General features: G+C 39.1%; 2 protein-coding genes across 5 annotated transcripts in view; one reads left to right on the top strand and one right to left on the bottom strand.

Moving 5' to 3' along the window:
• Positions 1–27,749, bottom strand: part of LOC116848405 — a 47,844-nt gene that overhangs the window by 14,804 nt on the left and 5,291 nt on the right. For 2 of the 3 annotated variants that reach the window (XM_032824474.1, XM_032824476.1), the window contains exons 8-15: positions 27,384–27,587; positions 26,999–27,295; positions 25,935–26,033; positions 25,347–25,732; positions 24,242–24,356; positions 24,002–24,166; positions 23,725–23,918; positions 23,038–23,186 (exon numbers count right to left, since the gene is read on the bottom strand). In XM_032824474.1, coding sequence (XP_032680365.1) covers positions 23,156–23,186; positions 23,725–23,918; positions 24,002–24,166; positions 24,242–24,356; positions 25,347–25,732; positions 25,935–26,033; positions 26,999–27,295; positions 27,384–27,587 — 1,491 coding nt within the window. In that variant the 3' untranslated portion in view covers positions 23,038–23,155. Of the gene's footprint in view, positions 1–23,037; positions 23,187–23,724; positions 23,919–24,001; positions 24,167–24,241; positions 24,357–25,346; positions 25,733–25,934; positions 26,034–26,998; positions 27,296–27,383; positions 27,588–27,749 lie in introns of those variants that run through there. The other variant, XM_032824475.1, reaches the window with a different exon arrangement.
• LOC116848410 (short neuropeptide F-like) lies at positions 335–23,107 on the top strand. Of its 2 annotated transcripts, none has more exons than XM_032824483.1 (4): positions 335–474; positions 6,275–6,372; positions 12,843–13,024; positions 21,067–23,107. In XM_032824483.1, exons 2-4 carry the CDS (start codon positions 6,285–6,287, stop codon positions 21,130–21,132), a joined length of 336 nt encoding a protein of 111 aa, XP_032680374.1. In that variant the 5' UTR covers positions 335–474; positions 6,275–6,284; the 3' UTR covers positions 21,133–23,107. The 2 variants fall into 2 exon arrangements, with proteins under 2 accessions (XP_032680374.1, XP_032680373.1); XM_032824482.1 differs by lacking the exon at positions 335–474 and adding an exon at positions 5,934–5,965.

The following is a 27,749-nucleotide window of genomic DNA, read 5'->3' on the forward strand; positions in this document are numbered from 1 at the left end:
ATGCGTGCTGAATGAGGTCGGAATGAGGCCCCATGACGTCGAGAAAATCGCGCCGTGCCGCGTCACCGACGCGATCCGCGACTCGAAACTTCCCCTTAACGAAGACGGGATCCCGGGGACGAGAGTTCACGCGCCTAACCGACAACGAGGAAGTCTCTCTCTCCACCTCGCTCACGCGGCATCGCGGCGCGAGAGGGTGGCTGAGCGAGGGATGAACGGGGGCATGGCAAGAAGAGGACGCTTGCGCCCCATGACCGCGTGGCCGCTTTCGAGCCACCTGTGCGCCCACCCTCTCTTCACCCTGTCTCTCTCTTTCATCCCCATCGAAAGCGCAGCGGCTTCCCATATATATAAAGGTGCCCTCGGTATCGCCACACTTCGCATCATTACCGCGGTAACGTGCAATCCACTCAATCTCCTAGCCGCTCTGATCTTCGTTCTAACACGAGAGACCTACGCCCGGCGTGTATCTCGGTGAGTTCGACGATTTCTGTCGTAAGCATACACATACCCCCTATCGTTCCTTGTATCCTCGTTGTCGTGTTACGGTTTATCTTTCGCGTGAAATGCCTGTCCACGCGGCCGGCCCGTAACTTACGTGTCTCTCTGTCCGGGTCCGGTCTCAGGACGATGAAATCTTGTTACGAGTTGGGTTTCCTTCGCGTCTCTCCCTTCTCACGTGCGCACCCACTTGATGTCGCGTTAACCGTCAGGAAAAGTGCTGGAGTTTCGGTGCGAAAACTGCAGTCGAGGTAACCGACAAAGAAGAATCAAACAGAGTTGTGTCCTTCACGTGGAAGGAAGTTATTCTGTTGACAGAGGCTTTGTCATCTTTGCGACGAGACGCTCGTAGGTAACGTTCCGCGCGAGCAGTATCTGTGTATAAAAATTGACAGAACCTCTTTTTCTCTCATGCGGAATATTTCGTCTTATAAATATTAATAATAATGAAAATACTTTCTCTTTCTTTTTTTCCTCTCTCCCTCTCTTTTTCTATGTAATAACGTATAATTATTCATGATTATTTAAAGCACAGTCATGCATCTTCCCTTCCTTTACCGGTCAGTTGTGCAAAGAGCTCGTAAATTTTCTTTCGAGGCATTTGACGCTTTTCCACACGCATTTACGCGGCGCATTAGCAATACCAAATTTACTATATCCGGCTCTCTCAAGGCGGAACTCTCCCGCGTCGCGCCGAACGTCACGTCAAACTTTTCGTTTGGAAACGCGCGCGTACGGGACGCGCGGTGTGAGGCAATCAAGTGGCCGGCATCGTTGAAATTCATCCTGGAATTCACCCCGCAATTCGATCCCCCGGCACGCGCACGTCGTGTACGCCAAGTCATCGTCTGGTTGAGCGCGAGTGCGAGAGCGTTGAACAGGACGATGCGCGATCACGACGGCGAAAATCGACGTGGCGCGAATGGAAAGTTCCACACGATGCACGAAGGAACTGTCAGTGCATAATTTCGTAATAACCAATTAACGCGGAGCAATTCAAAATCGATAGACGACTTGTTGATGCAACGCCTCATTATCGCGCGACAAGCTACGCTCCTTGTCATTGCGCGCTCATTAAGATGTTCTCTGATAATTAATTGATTAACGTAATGGTAATGGTTAATTGATTACGTAACGCCCAATTATCGCCGGAAATTAATTACAAATGGATATCGTTCCGCGGAAAAACGGTGCCGCGACAATGAATCTTTTATCGCACCGCATTTGCCGCCGTGTTTAATCGCCGATTGTTCAACACAAATTTGACCGCTCTCTTCGCGCGTTCGCGAAAAGTAAATGTATTAAAAGTCGATACAAATGGCGCGAGTGTTCTCTGCGGCGAAGGTAGCCGACGAGCAAAAATGCGATTTCGCCGTCTCTTCGGCGATACTTGTTCATTATTTACGCTCTGTAAAAGCCCGCGGCACGTCCCGAGAAAAAAGACAGGCAATTATTATTGCTGGGAAACTCGCTAAGTTAAATCGCCGTTAATCAAGCTCGGGGAGGTACTCCTCCGCATTAGTATTATTTGTTAGGAGGCGGTCGGAGGTTTTATATTTTCAGGTTGGGAGTTATTTTCTTTCCTTTCTTCCACGAGAGAAAGCTTAAGTCGAAATTTCGATCCTACCCCTTCGATTCTTGAATAATTCTATTTAATGTTCTAATTTACTCTGAAGCCTACATCAATCTCTTTTGATTCTATGCAACTTATTAATCTCGTTGAAAGGTCCTACTTAAAATTTAAAAGTGGCTTTTTGTGCTACTTAGAACCGCCAAGTAGAAGTTCAGTTTTCACGTTTATTAAATATACACTGATTCTTCAGAATATACAGATTAAAAAGTTTAAGTCAAAAACAGAGGGCTGAAACTTTGACACGGGAAGAGAGAGGTGGAATTTAATTATTAATAAAACGATGACAAGTACTTCTCCAATGAGCAAACCATAATATTGCAAAAACATTTGATCTCAGTTTAGGACATTTTAAGTGCATTTCCGAAATCTGCGGAGTCTATGATACCAAAAGCATTCCAAAAACTCAGATGTAAAACTATTGATTCTTCGACTTATTGCAAGAATTGGTAATTTTCCCTCGAAATTATATTATTTAATTATGAAATTATATTAATTGAAAATTTCTCACTAAAGTCATACATCAAGCATCAAGATGTTTCAAGATATAAGTTTAAATAAGAGCGCAGTTATCACCATTTAAGACAAAAACTCAGAACTACGGATAAGATGAAACTGCGAAATCTCTGAATCCTCACTTAATGCCGTTGAATTTCCATCGAAAAATTCCCGACGGATTTTTTGAGAGAACTTCGCAAATTAAAACCTTTTGCACAGCACACTTTGTGCGCGCAAAAACGTTATGCGGGACCCAACGATATTCACGAAAGTTTTCCACTTGCTTGCGTTATAAAGCTATTATACGTATACGTGTGCGTGTGTATGTGTTCCATGTTTAGTTAGTGAGTATGTGTGTGTTCAACACTGAATTCGCGAAACGATTAAACGGATTTACCCCGGTAAATGCGGTATGAGTAATCAACGGATCATATGTTATAACGTAACACGCCCACAGAATCGGCGAGAGTTTGAAATCGACAACTTAAAGGCAGACGTAGGCTGTAATAATTAGAATACTTTTGCAAACAACTACGTGGCATATACGAACATATAGCCTTGCTTTACAATAATATGGCAGCAAATTACACGTCTGATGAGAATATTTCAAATAAATTATGTTATCTTTTATTTTATATAACAAATCGAGTCTTTAGGAATACTCTGCACATTTTCAAACATGCTTTTAATAACATTTTCTATTTATTCTACTATTTGAAAGAAGATTTTAGCAATTTTTATGGAAAAATACCAGAAGGTATCGAAAGATACTCGTCTGAATAACGACATATTTTGCTGAAAAGACATCGGCAACTTGGAGTCAGATTGTGATAATATTGGAATTTTTGCAAGCGACATTTTGGCATACACGAACATCTAACCTCGCCTTGCAGCAGTATTGTAGGAAATTGCACGTTTGATGAGAATATTTTACGCAAAATATATCTTGTATTTTCTACGTCAAGTCGAACGGAGTATTTTGTACAAATATTTGCAAACATGCTTTTGATAACGTCTTCTATTTATTCTGCCACTTGAAATACGAGAACTTTTGTACACAGGATGTATTAAAAAATACTCTCGATTGAAACACTCTCTGAATAACGATATTTTTGTTAAAAAATATCGCGCTGCCTTTTCAAGCGACCTACACACAGTGTCGTCTCTATATCGACACGATGTAAATCCTTAATCAATTTCCACCGACGAGAGAGCAGACGTTGCACTTCCGTTGTTGCAACTTTTATCTGCGAGCTACCCGCGATGGCGTGTCATCGACGGTGATTGATCGCGATCAGCGTGAGAAAATCGATCGCCGTGTTCTCGCCCGACGATGAGACCTACCTTCGGCGCAGTCATCGGCGGCGAAACGACGGGGAAAATCGTCGTCGCTCGTCAGGCCGCGGATACGTTCGGGGAGCGCCTATTATCAGCTTGTATGCGAATTTCACGGCCGAAGGCGCAAATATTACCCGTCGGCACAGGTGTTACATACATACATACGTACATACACATGCACGCCCGCGCGCGAAGCCCTCTCGTCCTGTGGCCGCCTCTACGTTAATAGGGATTATCTCCGCATTAATACACTGTGAGTGTGTGTGTGTGTGTGTATCGTAATGCTCGCGCGCGCGCACACACATGCCCCCCGCCGTCGGGTATAGTCATGGTAGTTAAGCAACGAGTTACGCGCAGATAACTCTGACACGGAGACGTCACTCTCGCAAAGTCGCGATACGCGATTATACGTGATAACACGCCAGCTGTGAAAAATTAACGGCCGTATTCGCACTCGTAAATGTAATCCGCGCACGTGCGCATCGTAGCGCGGAGGACGCGATCCAAAGAGAATTTAATTTGCGATTCGATGAATTATTCAGGAAATGCGGTGTTGATGCTGATAGCTTTCTTTTCCTCTGACCGTGTTGATCACTGCGCGATGTTGGATAAGACTGTTTTCCTCAAAGCTGGTCACTTCAGTAGTCTAATCTCGATAACTGCGTTAATTGGTAACGCCACTTTGCTAATAGCCATAGGAACTAATAATAATGATGATAATAATACTTTGTCGGAGACGCCTTGTTCACAATTCATAGACAATGTATGAGTAACGCATAGGGAGAAGATTTTCTTTTCCTTTCGTGTCACTTTCAATTTTCAATTTTTTAAGGAAAATTAATTTCTCTGAAAATATGCATTGAGAAAAAAATAGAATAAACATTGTTCTCATAAAAAAATTAAAATAGAATAAACATTGTTCTCATAAAAAAATTAAAGTTTTTAGAAAATATATATTATCTTTTATTTGAAAAATATTTTCTATTAATCCAGATAAATATGTTATTATTACTCATCGAATAAATATTTTTTCTTTCTTAAATATTTTTTCTCTCAATGCAACAAATTGTCTAGCACACATTCAATTTTTGAAGTACAAAAAATACGTAAATAAAAAGTCAATTATTGCAGGGCATCGACCTTTCCTTCGGCTACAAAACTTTATCGTGTAATTTATATTATAAAATTCCGTAATATTTTGAATCCCTATTCTCTGGTAAAGATGTGTTCCTGACTTGTGCTTCAAATAGGAATTGAAAGAAATCTTATACAATTCCTGATATTTCCCATAATTCCTATAATTTTGCAATGCATAAAGACAACTGGAAAATAATCTTCTACAAATGTAAATATTATATTCAAATATTATTTTCGTTCATATAAATTCCTTTCAATTTTACTGTGTTCTAGCAGAAATAGACTGTTAGTAAGGTCTTGCTAAGGAACGTAGTAAATGCTTTCATGGCATAGTCCCTGAAATATAAGTAGTACATATGAAATGAAAAGATAATAAACTGCTGCAGAATGTCGATCTATTTCTCGATCAAATTCTGTATACAGCAAACTTTAAGAGAAAGCTTTCTCCACGTATAGATTCAAATAATATCTGAGACAACTTACCGGGTGACTTGAAACTAAATACAATCAGAAAGATAAGCGCGAGTTTGCGATGGTTAAACGAGGTTGGCCGTACGCAATAACAGCAATAACAGACGTAAGTTTATTGAGCGACCGAGATACGCATATTACGCGACAGCTGACCCTTCACAACGCGCCGAACTCGACATTCTAAAGGGTAATTTTGCGCGATTAAATTATTTTAACGGCGCTTCCGGAACACGCGCGCGATAATGCCAATCTCTTGCGTGTTATTTAACGACGGCCAAAGCCGACACTCCGCGATTGTTGGCGCAGTCTCTTAAGCTCTCCCGGTTCTCCCGCGTTAAACGCTCGCGACGTTCAAACGTCGCACGGTGGAATTATGTCAGCACGGCAAAGGTATTATTTAATTTCATGTGGACGAGAGCTAGGAGCACGCACACGACACGGCTACGCCGCGATCGCATTGTGTCACGTTTGTGCTCCACCCCGTTGTGTCCGGACTGCACTACTGTCTCTCTTGTTTTCACCGCGTAAAAAGTATATAAAAAAGAAAGAGAGAGAGAAAGAAAGAAAGAAAGAAAGAAAACCCATACCGATTAGATAACGCGGGCACGAAATACCGCGCATATGTCCGCAGCAGAGCCAAGTAGACCTGTAAAATTGTACCATAGGAAATGAAGTGCGGCACTGTTTGCCTGATTGCAGAGACCTGATCATGGACGTTAAACGCATCACAGGCCTGATCGCTTTCGTCGTGATCGTTGGCTTCGCTAGTGGAATCGAGAATTACATGGATTACGGAGGTAAGTTCGAGTTTAGGGCTCCAATATTCGCTCGGATCTGACACTATCCATGCGCCCGTTCAATAATTAACGGATTTATGTATTACGCTTGAGATTTAGTTTGTCCGCATTTTCTAAGAACAATCGAAGCATTGAATCCGAATGCGAGTCCGCAGCGGAATCCGCCGCACTAACGCGTTGGCGGAAATTTAGATAATTATTGACTCTTTAACAATCGATATTCATCAATTTCAGCATTCATCACGCAGTATCCGATTGTCTGAATAAATTGATATTTTCTCTTAACTACAATTTAAAGATCTGAAACGATTATCTCTATGCATCTATTTTAATCATAATTATTTCGAGAAATTTTGTAATTAAATTGTTTTGTTCTTTTTTATTTATCTGTTTCTTTTTATTTAATGCAAATCTACATTCGGGTCCCAAATTCGATTCTCGGTCTCTTCTTACTGCCAGTACTTCGACCCAAATAATTGATTATCGAAATAATACACTTTTGAGTTTTCGAATCGGAATCGAAATTGAATATCCAAATAACCAGATATCCTGAAAGCTCTATTATTAATTATAAGTTTTCCAAACCGATAATATTTACTTAAAATCCACAAAAAATATTGTTCCAGCCCGAAAATCAAATCCAGGGGGCCAATTTTTCCCTTAATGTAAATTTAGTGTGAAAAGTGAAATCTAGTTTTAGAATGTTCACTTTTCACGAATTTATATTGGAGGAAAGAGAGATTCAGGATTGTTTCCAAACATTGCTAAATTATTCGCTTTTCATGTGATTTCATACTAGGGAGAGAATAATTACATGATTGTAATGATATAATTACATGATTGAATTCCTCTACAATTTTCCAAGCCGGAAAAACGGTTTAATATCAAATATTTGTCTAAAAACGATATTGTTATCAAATATCTGAACATTGGTGAGCCCTATTGTTAATTATAAATTTGCCAAAAACCGACAATATTTAATAAAAATCCATAAAAATGCTAAATTAAAATTTAGCTCAAAAGTTAAATCCAGCAATTTTCCACGTCGTGAAAGCGGCCAAATATCAAATATTTACCTGAAAACAATATTGTTAGCACATATACGCGCGAGCGAAGGGATTTCTCGGTAAGATATAAAACTCTTTCGAAAGATATAAAACGTGTATAACAGTAAAATGAAAATCGCGCTTGCTCGATGGCCATCATGACGTCAACGGTATAGTTACCAACTTCTAGCTGTGGCGTGATCGATGGAATTGTTGGAGCATTACAGGAAAACAGCGAGAAATTGTCCTCTCGAGGATTAATACCAACTGTGACAAACTCGTGTCCTTTGATTGCCTTCCATTTTTGCGATTTTCGCTTTTGGATCAAGAGGACCCGCGTCCTGTCAATGAGCGGATTACAACCGATTTCCCCGATATCGCTTCACAAGTTGCTTTATTTTATCCGGATTAATCTCTCTCTCTCTCTCTCTCTCTCTCTCTCTGTCCTCTCCTCTCCTCTCCCTCTCTTTCTTCTTCTCTCTCTCTCTTTCGCTGCCAGAAACATCGCAACGATGCACAGTCAAGCGGGAAAAATTCCGCGAGCCTTGTAATCCCGCGATTCTCGACGATAGCGATTACTAGCGTCGTAATTATCATCGAATATCGCTCAATTCGCCGATGTCGAATAAACGTCGGTAATAAACTTTATTACATAAATCCATCGAAATCAATACGGCGCGTCCAACTTACGCTTTATTATCGCTGAAACTCCCGCTGAATTTATGTCGCTGTTTCACAATTGAATCGTCATATTTCAAAAGGGCACTTAGTCTATCTAGTTCTAATTTTTTTAGAAATACACAAAAAATGTCTAAAAAATCTTTTATTGCTAAAATCAGCAGAGATTTATTTCTTTATTTATAAATAAAGAAATCTCAGTTATATTGTCTACGAAAATTTCTTGATGCTCACCAGTTAACGTGAATTTTAAAAAATAATGGGTTTTAGTTTCTTTTAGAATACAACCACATTCTTAATATTCTTACTATGTAGGTGTATGACAAATCTCATGACAGATCTCATAAATCGAGAAAATAAATAATGACAATATATATCAAATCTGAAATAGACTATTAATAATAAAAAAAGAAAGAAATGACGTAGGTAAAGGAGTTTTAAACATATAAAAGGAGTGAATATTTCCAAGGTATTTTCAAGGTTAGATTTTTCACTTTTCACGAGTTCACATCAGGGAAAAAATTCACGATTGAGCTCCTGGATTTTCGGGCTGGAGCAGCATTTTTATGGATTCTAATAATTATATTAATGGATTATAATAATTATATAAAAATATTGTCGGTTTAGCAAATTTATAATCAATAATAGAGCTCCCAAGTATTCAGATATCTAATTATCCGGATATCCGAACATTGTTTCCGCTCTGAAAACTCGAAAGTTTACACAGAATGCGGTTTGCTATCGCGGTCAAAGTGTACCAGCTTGTTTCGAACTTGTTTTTATTTCAATAGGTTTGTGGTCCGTATTCCTTTGAGTGACACATTTTACGTTGCTTCGTTTTTACGCGATATAAAACCAATGCCCCAGAAAGTCGTGTTTCTGTTTATGGATGGGAAATACGGCGGAAATTCGATCTCCTAAAATTGATGACTATGTACCTTTTGGTGATTCAATTAGACTCGCGAGACGCTTTCGAAGAAGCATTCGCTCCTTCGCGCCTCGCAAACGTCCCGACAAACGAGAAATCACACGACTCTCATAATAACGATTCTCGCTTCGCTCCAGTTGCCCCTTGCCGCGCTCGCCGATGGAACTTTGTGTTTTTCTGAGCTACTGCTCCCTCGCCGGGCTGTAAGACTCATTAAAGTTTTAGTCTCACTCGGCATGATAACACGTTTTGTATTCCATTACCGGTAATGCCGCGTATCAACGCGAGAGACTGTCGCGCGTCTCCCACCGCACAATAATTAATGATCGCGCAGCGGATGGTTTATTAAACCACCGACCTCTAGACCATAGCGAAAAATAAGTCTAATTAAGCCCTCCATCGCGCTTCACTCTCCATTACGTCGGATGTCGTACTGTTACGCCGTATTAACATGAAATTACTGTTATCTTCGTACGCGTCTCTGAAAGAAATTATTGATCCGCGTGAGGGTAATCTTTATGGAACGCGAGTCACGCACCTGTGTATCCGATAACTTGCGCTCTCGTTTTCAATAACGCATTGTTCAGATAAAATAAATTCTCCTCCTCTTCTTTCCTCAAAAGGATCCATAACGACCTTGGTAGAAATTCAATGCAGTTTGAAACAGTTACCGAACAATTATATTAATTTTCATCTGGTATCTAGTGCTGTCAATGAAAATGCAGTGGATTAACTTTACGCGAACCAGATGACTAAAAGTCATGCTCTGAATTATGTGGGGTTAATTTTATCCTGAATATTATCCATCTACAAATGTAATATCATTTGAATAAAAATGCATTTTAAAATGGTGTTTGTTTTTGTAATAAGCGTCGTAGTTTTTGTAATAAAGATAGATGCACATTTTGAGAAAAATACGGCGGTTTTAAAACCGCTGGAGTTAATTTAAACCCACATGGTTCGCGGAAAGTTAAATAGCATTTGCATCTCGCGGTGGATCTGCACACGGCAGCTATCGTAAGTCCAGCCCGACTGTTTGGTATCGATCGCGGCGTGTCTTTTTTTTTCATTTTTTTCATCATCGTCCTTCTTGACCGCGCGGACGCGATAGGTCAAACGTCTCCACTCGATAACCGCTCGTAAAAAGACGAAATTTTATCATGTGCCCTGTCCGACGGTCCCCTCGTAATAATCTCGTTACAACAGCATCTCGGGAGAGATCCTTCGTCCCGGGGGATCCCTTCGTCTCATCGATAGCTCTCGATGTCGTCCACTCAGGTGTGGGCGAATTTCAGCGTGCGGTTTTTCAGCCTCGCGGATCGCGCGTGTAAAAACGCTCGAACGAGCGACGTGGACGTTATTTCCATCTCGCCCTCTGTGGTCGCTGTGTTTTTTTCAATTCGTACCTTTTTGTCGTTTCCCACGCAAGTTTCTATTGCTCCGTCGAAGCTCCTGCTCCGAAGTAGTTTCGATATATTATTTACCGAAGAGAGTTTCCTGTGCACGAAGCATCGAAGAAAGCTATTAACATAGCAAGCGGACCACGACGGCAAGCTTTGCGAAGACGGTAAGTTTAACGCGACACCATCCGCATAATAAAGCGACGAGCGACCATAGCCTTACGGCAGTCAACAGGTGCATTGAACAGCTCCGTGATTAGAGACCAATGTTTTGTTAATTTTATTTCCCGCGGGATATATTCGGCGAATTCAATGACAAAATTGACGTCGCGGTTGTAACCGCGACGCACCTATTTCTCGCGTGTGCTCTCGATTTGTTTCGCAAGGTGCTTGATTTATTTGATGGCTCGCGCGCGAATTGCGGTTTTCAGTGAAAAAGCATTGCCGATACGTCTCGCGCGCGTCACCGCATCAAATCGTACCGGAAATTTCAACGCGCAAGTTTTGCGGAGGATCGAGAGAGAAAGAGAGAGAGAGACAGAATGAGTGAGTGGTGTTTACCAAATTGGAAAATTGTGCTCCCGTTCAGTTTCGTGAGGTAACGAAATGGATAATTCTGTCATCTGTACACCTGCGAAGCTGAAGTTGCGTTGTTAACCTTGATAAGAAAACAACATTGTTCCTTTACCTTTAATATCGGCGCGACCGAGTTGTAATTTAACAATAAAGCTATGTTGTTTGTTTTTAAAAAAACAATAAAGACGTAACTCTCCGTTTCTGGCATCTTCAAGCATAGACATGCATCACGGAGAAAACTACTATGGTCACCATACCTATTCTATGGTTAGAGAGAAGATTTATATAATTACAAGTGAAATAGATACGACACTAGAAGTTATTTTTATTACATACTTATCTATATAGTTCTTATAATATATAACGTTCAATTGGTACATTCTCGTATACATAGTTGCCTCAACTAAAGGAATATTGCTGTCTCTCTGTTGTAGTTTGTAGAACAAATAATTGGGAGACTCGTAGAGTTTGATCACACAATACAGTACTGAGAATACTATACAAATACACATGGATAAGCAGTAAAAAAAGTTAATGTACCACTTTCACATTATTATGGTTACTACAACCATCTTGTATGATCTTCAATGATTGAATGATTATTAAATAATATTCCAAATTAGCATAAAAAGAAATATCCTTTAACAAAATTTCAAAAGCTTTTTTGGAAATATTAAATATAAATATTATTAATATTTCAATTATTAGAATAATGTCCAATTACTAAGGCATTTACCTAATACTTTTTCTTTTACAAAAGATTTATGAAAACCGAACGCGTAAGTTGTAAATACATGAGAAAATGTTGTTTTTTTATTGCGCAATATAAAGCCTTTTATTTCATTCTTTCGTTCGTACACCAGAGCCAAAAGTTTCGAATCACCTACTAATTTTTTATAAAAACGAGATTTTTTATGTGCTTTTTATTTGTGATTTGCTGTTAAACTGTAATTTTTAAGAAAAATAAAAGTATTAAAACTGTTCCAAAACTGCTTCTCTTTCACAAAGTTTCTCTGTTATTCAATTTATTATTCAATTTAAAGTGATTCCAAATTTTTAGCCAGTAGTGTACATTTTCCTCTATTCGTGCGTAACATAAAAAAAACATTATTTTGAAAAGACTCATATTCTTATCCTGGCACTCAAACTCGTTGGGAAAATCGGCAAGAGGGCGTGACAATTCAGCAGTCACGATAATTCGCTCATTTCGCTTACACACAACCACGATGTGACACTATAAAATTTCAAAACAACAGCGCGCGCGAGAGAGATAGAGAGAGATGAGAAATTGATCTTTTTTCTTGAGAAATAAAATGAACGGCAGTTTCGAACGTGTCATGTTGGATAAACAACGACGCCATTGTTACTGCGACTGGGAAAAAACGGAAATATGTTTTTCGCCTGCTCCTTTTTCTCACAGGAACGATCCATGCGCGCGAATAAAAGTGAATAATCGTTATAACGCACGTTATGTACGCCAGTAACCGTATAAACGTCCGTCGATTCGTATGGCCCCGCGTGCTTATACGAAGAACGCTACTTATCGTAAAGCGCTTTAATGTCGCATAAAAGCGTAGCTGCAAAGCGTCATACTTACTTTCTTTCTTTCTCTCCCTCTTTCTCTCGTTCTCTCACTCTCTCTCTTATTTTCGCGTGAAACTGAATACGCATGTCACGCGCGCCTAATTTGCATCTTTCTCCTTCTTCATTTTTTTCTTTTCTTTCGGAAGGACACGTGTGTACCGTCATTTATCGGAGCTTGCCAACCCTTCGTCCCGATAAGCCGGTGATCACCCTCCCTCAGTCTTGACGGTATCACAGCCGTGCGCGATTGTGTTGCAGATGAGCCGGCGGAGAAAACGGCCGCGGAAAACATCCACGAGCTCTACAGGCTCCTGCTGCAACGCAACGCATTGGACAACGCCGGCTTCGCCGGCATCCCTCTGGAGCATCTGATGATACGAAAATCGCAGAGATCGCCGTCCCTGCGCCTTCGATTCGGTCGTTCCGGACCGCGCGCCTCTGTAAGTTGCCGTTACTTCGTATGTTCGTGCACGTTCGTGCCTGGTCTCCATAAGCACCTTATGACCTGCTACCTCTTTCTCTCTCTCTTTTTCTGTTCGTTCCTTTTCTCTTTCGTCTGTACTGACGTCTGTACTGACGATTTCTCGATTACTCTCGGCTGGCTCAACTGGTTCACTCTTACACTCTCGTAAGGTCCGCGTATCATGCTCGCTTAATGCACTGTTGTAATTACTTTCTATTTTACAAGCAATGTATTCTGAGAACACTCGCGATATTAAGGGGATATTCTGGTATAAAAAAGATATTCTTCTGAAGTGTTTTATTGGGGAACGAAATAATCGAATAATGTCAAACTCTGCGTGTTCTTTTAACTTTATTTTAAGAATATATTTTTATTGTCTAAGCAAAAGAAGCTCTTCTTCTGTTATATTCTGATTACTAAAAGCTCGTATAAAAAACGCATATGAATGGTGTAAATGATTATGGCTTTCCTAGGTATCCAAAACGCGAAAACCAAACATTCTTTTATTTAAAAGAAGGATAGCTGCCACCTGAACTTGAATTAAACCAATATTATCATTCTGGGAAAAATTTCACAAACTTTTTATTGAAAAAAAATAATTTTTCCTCAAAGAATTATTAGTATTTTATTAGAAAAGAACAAATATATAATGTTTGTTCTAGTTCAATTTTGTGTGTATATGCTTCTACTAAGATCCTAGTAAGGATATAAAATACAAAAGAGTATTTTTGTCAGGCAATAAAAATATATTTTTAAAATAAGGCTTATAAAGAATATGCAAAGAGTTTAACGTTATTCCCTTTTTTCGTTTTCCTACAAAATATCACGAAAAAAATACCTTTTTCCTGGCTTTTTAAACCAGAATAGTCCATTAAAGAGATAGAAGGATTTATTAGATCCAAAGGGATGAGACCCTTCCCTCTTCAGATACAGTAGGTTGCAAAAAAACGATTTAGACACAATGAGTAAATTTAAAATTGAAAGTTCACCAAACTGTCATAACTGGAAGTCATTGCTGACGAACGCATACGCGATAATGATGCAATTTATAATATAATTAAGACTACTGAATAATAAGTAATAATATTAACATCAATATAATGAATAATATAATTACTGGGTGAGCCTATCACATAATAATAACTCTATATTTTGACAGAGTTTGTTGAGCTGCCAACTTTATTGCGTCTACCGTCTTGCAACTCATTGTACAAGATATTGCACTCATATGCAAGTCAGTACGATAAGTTGCTCATACGTTTCGTTGGCAGGCGCGCGTAGTTGTTCGCGATCTCAGTAAATCTTGATTATCTCTCACTTGCGCGCTTTCTTTCTTATGAAATTTACATTCCAAGTGAACATTCCACTAAGGCTTATTGAGACTACACGCGCCAACCAACGAAATGCATAAGCAACCCGTCGTACTGACTCATATGTAAATGCAACATCCTGCATACGTATACATTAGGATTCATTAATGCGTTTATACTTCCGGTATCTCGAGAATTGAACTTTTTCGATCTGGCGCATCGTTTCTCAGTAAGCGTGAATCGTGACTGTTAGTAGTTAGCCGGTTCTTTCAATAATTAACAGTCACGATTCACATTTACTGAGAAACAATGTGCCAGATCGAAAAAATCCAATTCTCCAGATATCGGAAGTGTAAAAGCATTAATGAATCTTAATGTACATATATAAATTTGAGTACGATATAAAAGAAAATTAAACAGAGAAACAACAAGGAAAATTATTTTGTGTGCAATAGAATTGATACGTGTTTTGACGCTTATGAATTCTCAAGCTATTTTACAAAATTTTATGACAATCAGTTGTTAGAAGGGAAGAGGGGAGATGAACTGTATGAATTTGCTCTTGTGTTGTCTTGAAACTTTTCAATAGAGTAAGATTTTAGATTGGAGTTGGAGTTTTCTTTTCGTCTTTTCTTCTATTTCACTCTAAAATTATTTACACGGTTTCTCCGCACGAGATTAAGTACGTTCAAACGAGCGAATGAATTGCGACGCCGCGTATGAAGTTGGAGACCGCTTGGTTGGCTGAAAAGAAATATAACGGAACATATCCGGGAAAAACTCATCAGAGGTAAATCAACAAGCTATCTTGCTATGTTTACTGATATTTGCTTATTTTGCGAAAACTGTCCGCAAACATATTCTCGAAAGGATTATTAATCAGAGAGAAGATGAGTGACCTACAATTCGTGTTTTCCACGATTTTAAACGAACGTTTTTTTTCTTCGTACAATCATAAAAAATCAGCAATATGAGAAACAATAATATATTTCTTTTCACAGTATGGTTTTAGAGAAAATAGGCTTTGTCATTCGAATGAATCGCTACGTGTAACGCTACTTTTCTTCTCTCGTGTGCGTTTTTGTTACAAGATTATCACTTTGCTACAAGCGTTTAATGGTAAAAGAAGCGTTGATGTAGAGCGTACAACACGCTTGTGATAAGAGACGAGGTTAACAGCGGATGTAACAGAGGATCAGCGAAGGAATCCTCGTTTTGCAACATGCGCTCGGCGGATATGCGGAGAATACACTTTGAAACGCATACGTTGGTAGGTCCCGCATGGATTACGAAACTACTTCCGTTTTCGAATACATGCCGTTTAATTCGTAATGCTTTTCGAGCTGCATTTCCCTTTGCACTCTATTCTTAATGTGGCGCGTATTTCCTAAGAGATTAATTTTCTCGTAATTAGTGAGAGTGATACAGCTGCCGTGAAGCAAAGCACCGACACGCGAAACGTGATATAACTCGGTAATTAAAAAGAGAGGAAGAAAGGAAGAGAGATATAAAGAAGAAAATTGAAACCGTTTCAACGAGAATTTGGTGTGTCGAGAGTCTAATAATGGAGAAACATGACGGAGACGCGACTGCGCGACGTGTATAAAATATTAATCGAAATTCACTTCACGCGGGATACATGAAATTATGAGTGTGTATATAAATAGGGTTTAAAAATATGCACGAAGGGTATTGCAAGTGTTTCTCTCGCGCTTCCCTCTGGCCACGGTTCCTTGAGCCGACTTAAAATCAATGGCCCGTCGGCGCAAATTTCGGCGCTCGTCATTTCAACGGCTTTCACTTCAATCTCTTACTACTTAACAAGCGGGCACAATGGCTTAAACGCTGCTCAGAGTGAGTGCCGGCTTGTTTTATTTATAGTTCCACCGTGTGATATTTCAAGAGCTGGTCGGTATAAATCGTCCTACATTTTTTCATGATAAATTTTGTAAGGTGTTCCCGACTACATAGCCCCTTACTCACTCATAAAAGCTCACTCGTAAAAGCTCACTCATAAAAGCGTGAAGATATTATTTTGCTTGGAGAGAGCTGCGATATCTCACTGAAAATTTGTTAAAAAATTTACCTTTGAACCTTTAGTTTTGTTAATGAGCCGCGACACACGCTCACATGTGAAACATGCCCCAGATTTCGCATGTTTTTCTTCGTTCGCGGATTTTATAAGCGATTCGAGCTCATAAAACTCGCTGCAACTTTTACAACTTCTGGCACAATCGTTTTTAAAGTTTTTTTTTTCTAATTGGTCTTTGCAAAATAAGATATTTTTGGTCGAAGTAAAATAAATTTTAGACTGAATGAACGATGAGAAATTGATCCATTTTAAATTATATTTCGTTACACATAAGAAATTATATTTTTCTTACAGTTCTTACAATTCTTGCGAGTTACTTTCCAGCACCCGATTCTTTTTCTTCTTTTTTTTATTAATTTTTATCTATTTTCGCACCTGACATCTAAATTACAGAATTCGTCAAGATCTACACTGAAAGAAATGCTTGAAAAATTTACTTGTGGGACATAAAGTTTATTTCGCAGGTGTTAAGGAGTTAATCTTGCAGAAATAAATGTTGTTTCTCAGAAATAAACTTTATACCCCAGAAATAAATTTATTTTTTTCCTCAGCGTGCAAATTGTTCAGCGAATTCATCTGCGACAGAAAAGTTGAAAAACGTGGTTGACTCTTCAGTTATATTTCATTAATTCGCATTGAATATCTACTAGAATTTTAACGAAGTCCCATAAGAGATATGGAGCGAAACGATCGTTTCGGCACGTGCGCTTTAACGCAGGAAATAAGCAAGCTGAATTTCCTACAGTTATGCCACGTTGACACGAGAGACTTGTGTATGTACGCGTGTTTGCTGAAAGTAGGTGACTTGGTCTGTTTTTTATCGCGTGCATACTCACGACGCGAGAAGTGCGCAATTTTATCGCGTATCTATTCGTAATGTTCCGTAGGCGAGGAATGCGTTTTAATAAATCAATTCTCCTCTCGCCTCGTTCCAGCCGTGAATTTCATATTCCGTTATGCTCGGAAATTACGTTTCCGTTCTCCGTACGGCACGACACGCTCGCCCGGCGGTGCGCCCGCTGAAAGAGTGGCCACGAAGTTTTCGCGTCCTCAAAAGCTCTCGGCAAAATCGCTCGACGAAGCGCGCGACCCTTTTCTGACAAAGGTGGTGTATCGCCGCGTCTGCATGTCGCAGAACCTCATCTTTCCCGATACGGCGCAAATATGCCAAATAAAGCACCGACTCGGGCCGTACACCGAGAGAGAGAGAGAGAGAGAGAGAGAGAGAGAGAGAAAGAGAGAGAGAGAGAGATAAGGAGCCGACGACCTGTCCTTTCCTCATGACAAACCATGGGGGAAATCGAAGACGACTAAAAAGATACGTCAGTCAGCGCCTCTCTGTACTTAGAAAGACTCCCTCGCGTTCCGGTTCAAATTCCGGCTTCTAATTCGCGTGGGGGAGTGACGCGCTAGAAAAGAACACTCTTGTTTTAAAAATATCCTTATTTTTGTCACGTGTATCTTTAAATGAGATTACACAGCATTAAACAAAAGTCAAGTTACTCGCATCAATATATTTTATATGTAATTCAACAAAGAAAAATATATACACTCTTATATTGAAGATTACTTTGGAATAATTGTAAAATACAGGTTTCTCCTCGTTGAATCATATAAAATATATTCTCGCAATTAACTTATCTTGGTTTAGCGCTGTGTAATCTCATGTAAAAAGTAATGTGTCAAATATGAAAACATTTTCCAAACAAGAATGTCTTTTTTTCTGTTTATTAACTCTTAAACACTTTGACCTAATCTGAACTAAATTTTGCATAGTTATTCTCTAAAACTCTGCGGGAAGTATAAGTTACCACTAGAGAGGAATCTGGATCCCTTGATCCTCATCCCCTGATTTCATCCCCTTGGTACTTTGTGATAATATAAGTTTAGATGTTCTACATACAAAAAGCCTGAGCTACGGCGGGTAGTTTAAGCTGGTATTCAAATAAAATTAAATAACATTGCGGAAATTCAACAATTCTTCGAACGAAATTACATATTGTTGCTCATATATGAAACAATGTTGTTAATTTTGGTATTGATTTTAAATTGATACAAGTTTTTTTTTCTGTACACGTGACAAACTCACCAACTATTCTGGCATCCGGGATCGATTTACAAACGATCGTGGTAAATTAATAGGACGACTTCAACCCTCGCCGAGCCTCGTGAGGTGACGAGTGACTGAAGGACCCTTTACCGATAGAATTCGCACGTTCGCTCATTATAATGAGAAAACTTTCCGTTCTGCCGACCTTGCCAATCATCCTACCTCGCAGGAAATTCTTGCCGAAGCACGCGCCGCGAGATTGTAAGCTTTCACCGTCGGCAATCGGCAGTCGGAAATAACGTAACGCATCAAATGAGATTTTTAGCTGTATCAGCGAACCACCCTCGGTATCGCACACGTCGGCGGCGGCGCGTGGACGTAATTTGCGAGGAACCACTCTTCAGCAATTTGTCCTGCGAAGAGTTCTGTGTTCCTTCATTAGCGTCGCGTGCATTTATACGGACGCGAAATAACGACTAATGATAATAATCGTAATAACGATGACATTTCCGCGGCAATTTACGACGGCGAAATGCGCGCGAGTTACTTTAGAATCATAATTCCGCATGAAATAACGTATCCATACTAATGACTCGAACAATTTCTGAAGCATGTTACCTAAAATTACTGGAGCGCGCGCCATATAAATTGATGTAACGAAGGGAGGCATTTCTCTGATTGAGCAGGACTTTCTTTCCCCGCTTAATCATACGTCGTGCAATCTCTCCTTGGAGAAGATTGTATCAGGAGTCGTTTAAATTAAGGGACTTCTCTTTCACCGCCAAATTCTATCTCTACTAAATTGCGCTCAATTGTCAACCTTTCGCTAATCAATCACCCGTGTTGCGCCTTGGACTATTCTTGGCGAACATGATGTTATGAGATACTGTGGGAACGCGCTCGAGGAAAATTTGTAAGCTTGAACTAACAAGCCGTCGATAACCAACCAAAATCAATTTATTTATTAAATTTTAATTAATGACCAAAATTTTTTTAGTTATTGACTTACATTTACCGGTAATAAAAAAAAGTAAATGAAAACTTTGCTTTTCAAAGTACTTCGATTCGCGAGTTACAATATTTATAAATTAAAATTAAATTAATAATAAAAGTTATAGAAGTTAAGATTGAGATTCTCTCTATGTAGAGGGTGTTGCATTTTACATATAGGTTGGTACGGCCAGGTTACTTACTTACTTGGAACGTAAACTTCAAAAGAAAAGAAACTCACAACTGAGTATTCCGTCAAGGCTTGCTGAGATCGCGCGCCTGTCAGCCAAAGGCAGACAACTGCTTTAGAAATGCCGTAATCATCTACTGATGGTCAACCCTTCGTGCTGAGCTGTATGTAAATACAACTCCCTGTATACCGAGAAAAAAATACTTCAAAATTTATTTGTGGGATATCAATTTTATTCGCACAGAAATATATTTTCTTTTCAGAAATATAAACTTTATTATAGAAATATTTTCTTTTCAGAAAAATAAACTTTATTGCATAGAAATAAAATTATTTCCTATAAATAAATTTTCAAGTATTTTTTTCTCAGTATACAATGTTGGGTCTGTGAGATCCAAACTACAGTGAAAAAAGTATACCTGAAAATTTAATTGTGAGATATAAAGTTTATTTCTTAAACTTTTATCTTATAAATAAATCTTCAAGTGTTTTTGTCAATGTGTTGAGAAAAAAATACATTCAAATTTATTTGTGGGATATAAAATTTATTCATAGAAATAAACTTTATTTCGCATGAATAAACATTACTTCACAGAAATAAACTTTATCTTATAAATAAACGTGCAAATATTTTCTCATAAAGCGTGTATATCTTTATGGTTCATTTTTTTCTATATCTCTAGAAAAATATGTCCAAAAATATTGATTTTTAACGAAGTTATTGCTGGGTTTGACATAGATTGAATTATATGTCCCAATAAATATGATTATATACGGAAGATTAAATTGAGGATAATTTGATAAATTCAGACTGACATATTCCATTATCTTTTATTCTATATACGTGTAAATCGCTAAACTAATATTTTTATTATTTAATTTCGCGTGCTGCATACATACAGAAAAAAAGGTTGATTTATATTAACGCGAAGTTTAGTTGCAACAAACGAACCAACACGTTTTGGTCAAAGCAAACGAGATTTCTGTTTTTTTAGAACTAAATTCGGGATATAAGAACCACATAGAAATTCTGTGTCCTTCAATAAAAATACATCGGTAAATACGTTGGTCTGTTCACTTAATTTAAAGTCACGTTAAGACGACCAAACTTTTTTCCCCGTGTACATTAATACTTAGTAATAATTTTATCCCATGCCTTTGTATCTCGCATTTCTCGTTTCGCGTTGTACTCCGCTTTTCAATTGTGTCTCAAGACCGACGAGAGCAGGACAATCGGCGCGCAAAGCGCTACCTTTTGCACAGCTCTGGGGCTTCGATTTATCCAGCATTAAACGGGCTTCGGCCGCACGAGCGAATCGCGACGGCGCGCATTTAACTGGATTTTCACGAGCAATTAAGTAATTAGCGTCCTCGCGGTGTGTTTCAGGCGGGGGTCTTGCCCAGACCGATGGGCGCGGCGGCGGCGGCGGCGGGATACGACGACAACAATTAATCGGCGGAGCTAATTCACCCGGAGGCACCTTTTCGTTTCGTTCGTCGATGAAAACGCCTACCCTCTCTTGTATAAATTACGCATAAATTTGTCTCACACTCAGTGCTCTGTTCTGCGCGCGCGCGCGCGCGTTCGCCGATCTTCCCAAAGCTCTCTCGTTATGCTCCCTTAATGAGAAACAAAGCAGGTGCACTGACAAAAATTTTTCTCGTATTTATCTCGAAACTAAAATATTTAGTACATACGATTTGGTTGGCATTGTATGGTTTCCACTTGTGTCAAGCACATGTATCATTGAGAAAGCAAGACACCCAGCGGCAATTAGATTTGTTAGTTGCAAACACTCTCTCTCTCTTTTTCTCTTTCTCTTGGCTTGAATCCTATTTTGTTTCCTAGATTTTTGTTTCGACCACGAAATCCTTTTTTTAATGTGGTAGAGAAGGGCAATGAACAATTCGCGCGACTCGATCGTGTGATCCAAGGTTTGATCGGAAATAGGCGGGAGAAGGGGAAAGAGAGCGAGAGAGAGAAAGCGGACACGCGCGCGCTCACGCGCGCGTGTGTGTGTGTGTGTGTGTGTACGGCATGCGTGACCGCGCGTGTTAATTAATGAAATTCAAATCGCGAAGACGCCGGAGACGGCGATTGATCGCGCGCAAATACGCGTATTAAGTTCTTTCGCTTCGCGCACAACGCCGCGTCATCGGCGTGTATCCGCGACGTAAGAATTTCCGCGTCGCGGCAGAGCCACGTTTTTCACGCAGTGGAACTCCTCCGCATCCGCCGTGCATTCGAATTCTGACGCGGCCGTCACCGACAGCCCGCCACGCCGTTAATTAGCTGGCGGCGGCGACACTGCAAAAGGACACTTGGCCTAAGTGCTTCATTCGACGCGGGGCAGCCGACTAATCCGCGCATCTCGATCGTTACGGCCGCTATTATTCCTCCGTTTAATTGTGCGCGTCGGCAAACCGGGACGCGGTGCAAACGTATTATTCCGCAGCGAGCTACACACGCCCGAACTCCGCCGGGTGATTTGCGAACGACAGACCGGCCGAATGACGAATTCGGTGCCGATTGTCATCGGCGCTGAGCGAAACGCAGCTTCTCCATTAGCCACGTCCGTCGTTTCCGGATGAGACGAATTGGATATTTACGAGCGACGATCGATAAAACGCTACTTTATCACCGGGGTCTTGCGTCCTCGCGCGCTTTATTGGCGGACTTAATTTTCTGTTTCTTCGCCGTGTCGGAGCTTCTCAGCAGTGTATGTATCGAGCAACTCCGTAGAACCCTCCGATTATAACTATCTGATGACTGATTTATCGTCTTAAGGCAGATGAGCTGTCATCAGCCGCTGTATACGGGAAAAACTGGTCGGATTAGCCAAATTTCTCGTGAAATTCGAATGAGCCAGACACTCCCGGTTGAATTCATCAGAACTCTTGTTTGATTAGGCAGAGTTTCTGATTGATCCGAACAGAATTTAGATAAGTTCAAGCGGAACTTCCCGGTTCGTTCATATTCCGCCAGAGATCTGGCTAATCCAGTCGAGTGTAGGATCTTTAAACTCGATAGCTCCGAGACGTTGTGCAACTGTCAACAGCTGGCCTGTTGCCTCACCGGTCGATCGCTAAAAAGCGTGGTCTCTCGATAAATGTGCCAAATAACATGTGTGTGACCGTTGTATGTGGTAAAATAATAATAATGATAAAAGAAAAACAGCTCCCCACCTTCCTCCCCGCTCTGTTGTCTGTGAGAATGTAACACGCAGAGGCAGACTAAGAAGTGTCGATGCTGAAAACTTCGCCCCACGAGCGGGCGCGGAACCCTCCGGTGCGCGATATCGAAAAATCGGTTAGCTACATCTGTGCGGTACGTACGGGTCGTTCGATCAAGCCGTGAAGAGGCTCGTGTCTCAATTGTGTGAATATGTCAATTTGCAAAATTAAAAATAAATTATTATGTAACACTGTGTCACACTTATTCCTCTGCAGCAAATGTGTTCAAGATTCTTCATCCTTCACGAATCCCGCGCGACTGAAAACTTTTTCCTACACAGAAAAAGAACGTTTTGTCTTGAGAATATCTTTATCTCTGACATGTAAATCTTCAAATGTAAGATTATAGAGCATTAAACGAAAATAAATTACTTGCATCAATACGTTCTGTATGTATATATGTGACTCGACAAAGAAAACTATTTTTATTATTCAAAGATAATTTTCACGAATGGAAAGCATAAAAAATTGAATTGAGAGCATTATGTTTTTAGATGTCTAGAGAAGATATTATCAAAATAATCATATCGAACTTTTTACACGAGACTATTATAATATTCAAATAAAATAATAACATTGCTGAAATTCAAAACCTCAAAATTCTTCCAACAAAATTATTGCTCATGTATGAAACAATAATTGCTAATTTGAGTGTATTGGTTTTAAGTGGATACTGATTTTTTTCTATGTACTTCAATAGCGCGTACTACATTCTCTAATCTCGTCAATTAAATTACATAATACGGAGAAAAATATTAGAGTGTTTTTTATAATATATATTATAAATAGTCTAAAAGATTATTTCTTTTACTTGAAACGGGCCGATCTAACGAACGAACAGATCCGTTTGATGGACTGCACCACTTCCTTGTCCTCGAGGCTGAGATCACCGATGTTCTTGAACTCCGGTCGTAGAAGAATCTGACTACGTACACGCTCCAATGTAATCGACAGCGGCATCGTCAACACCCTCGACCACTTGGTCGCCTCGTAATCAGCCATAAACTGAAATGCACAAGCGCGATTATTTGCAGAGCGGCTTTGCCAGTGGATCTCGGGATTTCGCGGAGTAAGACTGATTCATCGACCTGATCAAAGCACGTGTCTTCGATGTGGAACATTATATGCGTGAGGGGCTTCACCACGGGCGAAACTTCTGGTAGATTAATCAGATCTATCTGTCTATGCTTCTCATCACGATGTAAATTGGTCAATACCCAGTCGGACGCTCGTATTAAATATTCATATGTGATCTAGGTGGCAAAAGTTATGCTAATGAATGTCGATTCATTCACTTTCTATTTCACGGTCACGTAAGCTTCACTCACTTTCAAAGAACGTCGTCCAGTGTTCGTGAATAATAACTCGTCCGTGTAAGTCTCGATGACGCAAGACATATTCTGCAACTCGGTGTTTCTCGAATTTTCACTTTGTTTCTCGAGGCTGCAACGAATTTTCTAAATGAGACGAATTGAAGTATACGCAATTTTTAATTAGTATTAATTAAATTAAAATTCCGCTCAAATTGGATGTAGCAATCTATCTTTCAAAGATCGTTAACTATTATTTATACAGCTAAAGTATTAGATCGGCAAAAGATTAGTCATCTTTCTATTAAATTCCCGTGGAAAATTTGAATATTAAGAGGGAAATAGAAAGTCTTGTCTATATTAATAGTTATTACTCGAAACTCTTCTGAAATGAAATCTGGATTCAAAGTTAGATAAGAGTTTTTTTTACTTGAATCGCAATTATAGATATAAATATAACGTACGTTACATAACTCTATTGAAAAACTTGGATCTAACTTCAAATAAAAGTCTGAGTATCTCACATAAGATAAATTTCAGATGACAATTATTAATTTAAGCCTTAAATATCTTGAAGATTAAATATTTTAGATACCTAAGATATCTAAAAAAAAATCAATATTCAATGTATCTAAAAAAAATTTTAAATATCTAAAAATATCTCAAATCTTAGGTATCTAAAAAATACCAAGTCAATATTGTTCGTTTTATTTGTAAAATTAATTAATCCTTCGATAATTTCGTTTTCTGTTTTATTTGACAAACCTTTTTGCGTCAACCTAAAATATAATTAGATATAATATTAAAATCATTTAAATTATAATGATTGCAAAATGAAAAGCTCGTTTTTATATTAAACGCACTGAGAAAAAAATTTACTAAATTTCAAAAAACGTTTGTTTGGATAATACTGTGAAGATATTTGTTTAAATTAAGTAATTATTTTCTAAAATTAAATAAAAAAGTTTTAAATATAAATTTGTTTCTTTAATTTTAGAAAATAATTACTTAATTTAAACAAATATCTTCACAGTACTATCCAAATAAACGTTTTTTGAAATTTAGTAAATTTTTTTCTCAGTGCGGCTACGTTTCAACCATGGACATCCGGATATGGACGCACCTCTCCTTCACGCCGAGCAGGAAGGAGTCTATCTGTGCCGTATGCTTGTTATCCTCGTCGATGCTGCAAATCGCCTCGGCGAGCGCCGTGGCGGCGGTCGATCTCTCATACGGATTGAAGGGGCTGAGCTCACAGCAGCTCATGTTCCCGGAACTTGGTGTACCCTGGGGCTCGTTTCTGCCTTTAGAGGACACGTTCAGGAGGGTGGAATACAGGGCAGCGCACAGAACTTGGAGCAGCACATTGCCGCCGATCGGTCGGCAGTGCGCAGGGATATTGTCGTTTAACGTGAACGCGGCGCGCAAAACGGAACTCGACGCCGTCACATACAACTCAGAGAAGCAGCTGATCGCCAGGGACATCGTCTGATATATACTGGCACCTGTCTGAAAATGATTCTTGGGCTCTATTAAAATACCAACTTGGGATCTGTCGAACTGCTTAATTTATTTCGTGCCTCCGCGCGCGTGACGCACGATTTCTAGCACGCAGTTGTCTACGTAAACTTCAAGAGAGATGACTGAATGATATTGTTATTAAAAGAAAAAAAAATGGATGTAGAATTAAGCGAAATATAAATTGAGTTACTTTCGCGGCTTCCAAAAGCATCTCTGCCACTGGCTGCATCATGATCTTCAGCGGCTTCACTAACGCATTGAGCCACGGCGGCCTCGATTGATTCCACACCTTGAAGCAACAGGTGAATCACAGTTATCGATCTTTTATTCAATGAAGTAATAATTATAAAATTTATACAATAAATTGACCAAATATCTAGTGAAATATGAACGAATTAAAATTCCGGTTGAAATTATCTGAATTCTGTTCAAAAGTTAACAAAATTCTGGTTAATCAGAAATCTTGTTTGATCAATCAGAATCTTGTTAACTTGAGCAGAATTTTGGTAACATCAAACGGAATTTTGGTCTATTCATATTTCGGTTATTTGGTTGAATCAAACAAATTTTTTTTTCTTGCAGGAGCACTAGTACAAAAATTAACGTCTCAAGTTTAACGAAAGACAAGCTGTAAATGCTCTTGAGCTACTTCTCTTTTCGTAAAACTATTTTTATGTTGAAGAAGGCTCCGTACGCCAGACGTTAATAACGTGCAAGACTATGACTCGTGTATTAATAGCTGTCACCTGAAACTGGTCTTTCATGCGAAGTACTTTTAGACTTTTATTCAGAATTAGATCCACGTTTTTCCGTTGAATTATGATATCTGTGGTATTTGTATCTGTAGTCGCGACTCGACTGAAAAACTCTTATCTAACTCTGAACCTAAATCTGAGTATCTCACTTGAAATATTAATTCGCGTCTATAAGTTCTTTCTTTGAGATTATTTACACGTGATATAAGAAATACAAAGAATATTCCTGTGTACACATTTTTTTATAGGAATAAATTTTACCTAGAAACGTTTATTTTGCTCTCGAGATAATTTTACACTGGCATATTTGCCGTTATTTGACACCTACAGTTTGTCTTTCACGTATTATTTATCTTCTTGCCAAAACAAACTCTGTATTTAAATTACAAATTATTCGCTCGCATTAAACATGCCTAAATATTACGTAATTTACAATATTTTAATGAGAATCGATTTATCACTTTATCTCGTTGAATAATATTTCGTAAAAGTGCATGACCTGCTGTCTGTCCAAATAATTGGACCAGTTTGGATCCTGCTTCAACGCCGGTATAATTATGTGCTCCAGCTCGTTGACAGTGACCACCAGTATATGAAATAAACTATATAGCGCCAAAGTAGGTGTTATTTTCAGTGATTTATCACAGGCTGATCCATTGCACAGAAAACCGCTGCAACTCATCTGCTCCTTCTTGGATTTATCAGCCGTATCGTCCACGCATGTGAAGCCCGTGGTTTGACGCACCAAGGTTTTCAGCAGCATCTTCGCTACTACATAATTGTCCATCGATATCACCTGTGAGTAGAAAAATAGAATATTTTCTTATGTCTGCCGATCGCACCAAAACTGCAGAGCTCTGTCGTATAATTGCGCGAGCTATAACCTTCATTAGTTGAGGCCAGTTAGGTTGAGGCTGATGCCTCATAACGTTCAATTCAAGAATGACGGTTTTATCTTCGGATAACGTTACAATGTCTGCTGGATTATCAATCAAGCCTAACAAGTTTGGAGCGCATATTAACAACCAAGCGGCTGGACCGCAACGAGGACGCAGAATCGCCAAATTCTCTAATCCATGCCGAAAAATCTGTGAAATAATTGCTTATACTAGTATAAAAAATAATGGAATAAAATAAGAAATATAAAATGTCAAAAAAAAATTATTAATATATATACTAATATATACTAATATATATATATTAATATATACTAAATTATTAGTATATATATATATATATATATATATATA

This window comes from Odontomachus brunneus, unplaced genomic scaffold (assembly GCF_010583005.1).
Source record: "Odontomachus brunneus isolate Ranch 3 - 2012 unplaced genomic scaffold, Obru_v1 Obru_scaffold_095, whole genome shotgun sequence".
NCBI lineage: Eukaryota > Metazoa > Arthropoda > Insecta > Hymenoptera > Formicidae > Odontomachus > Odontomachus brunneus.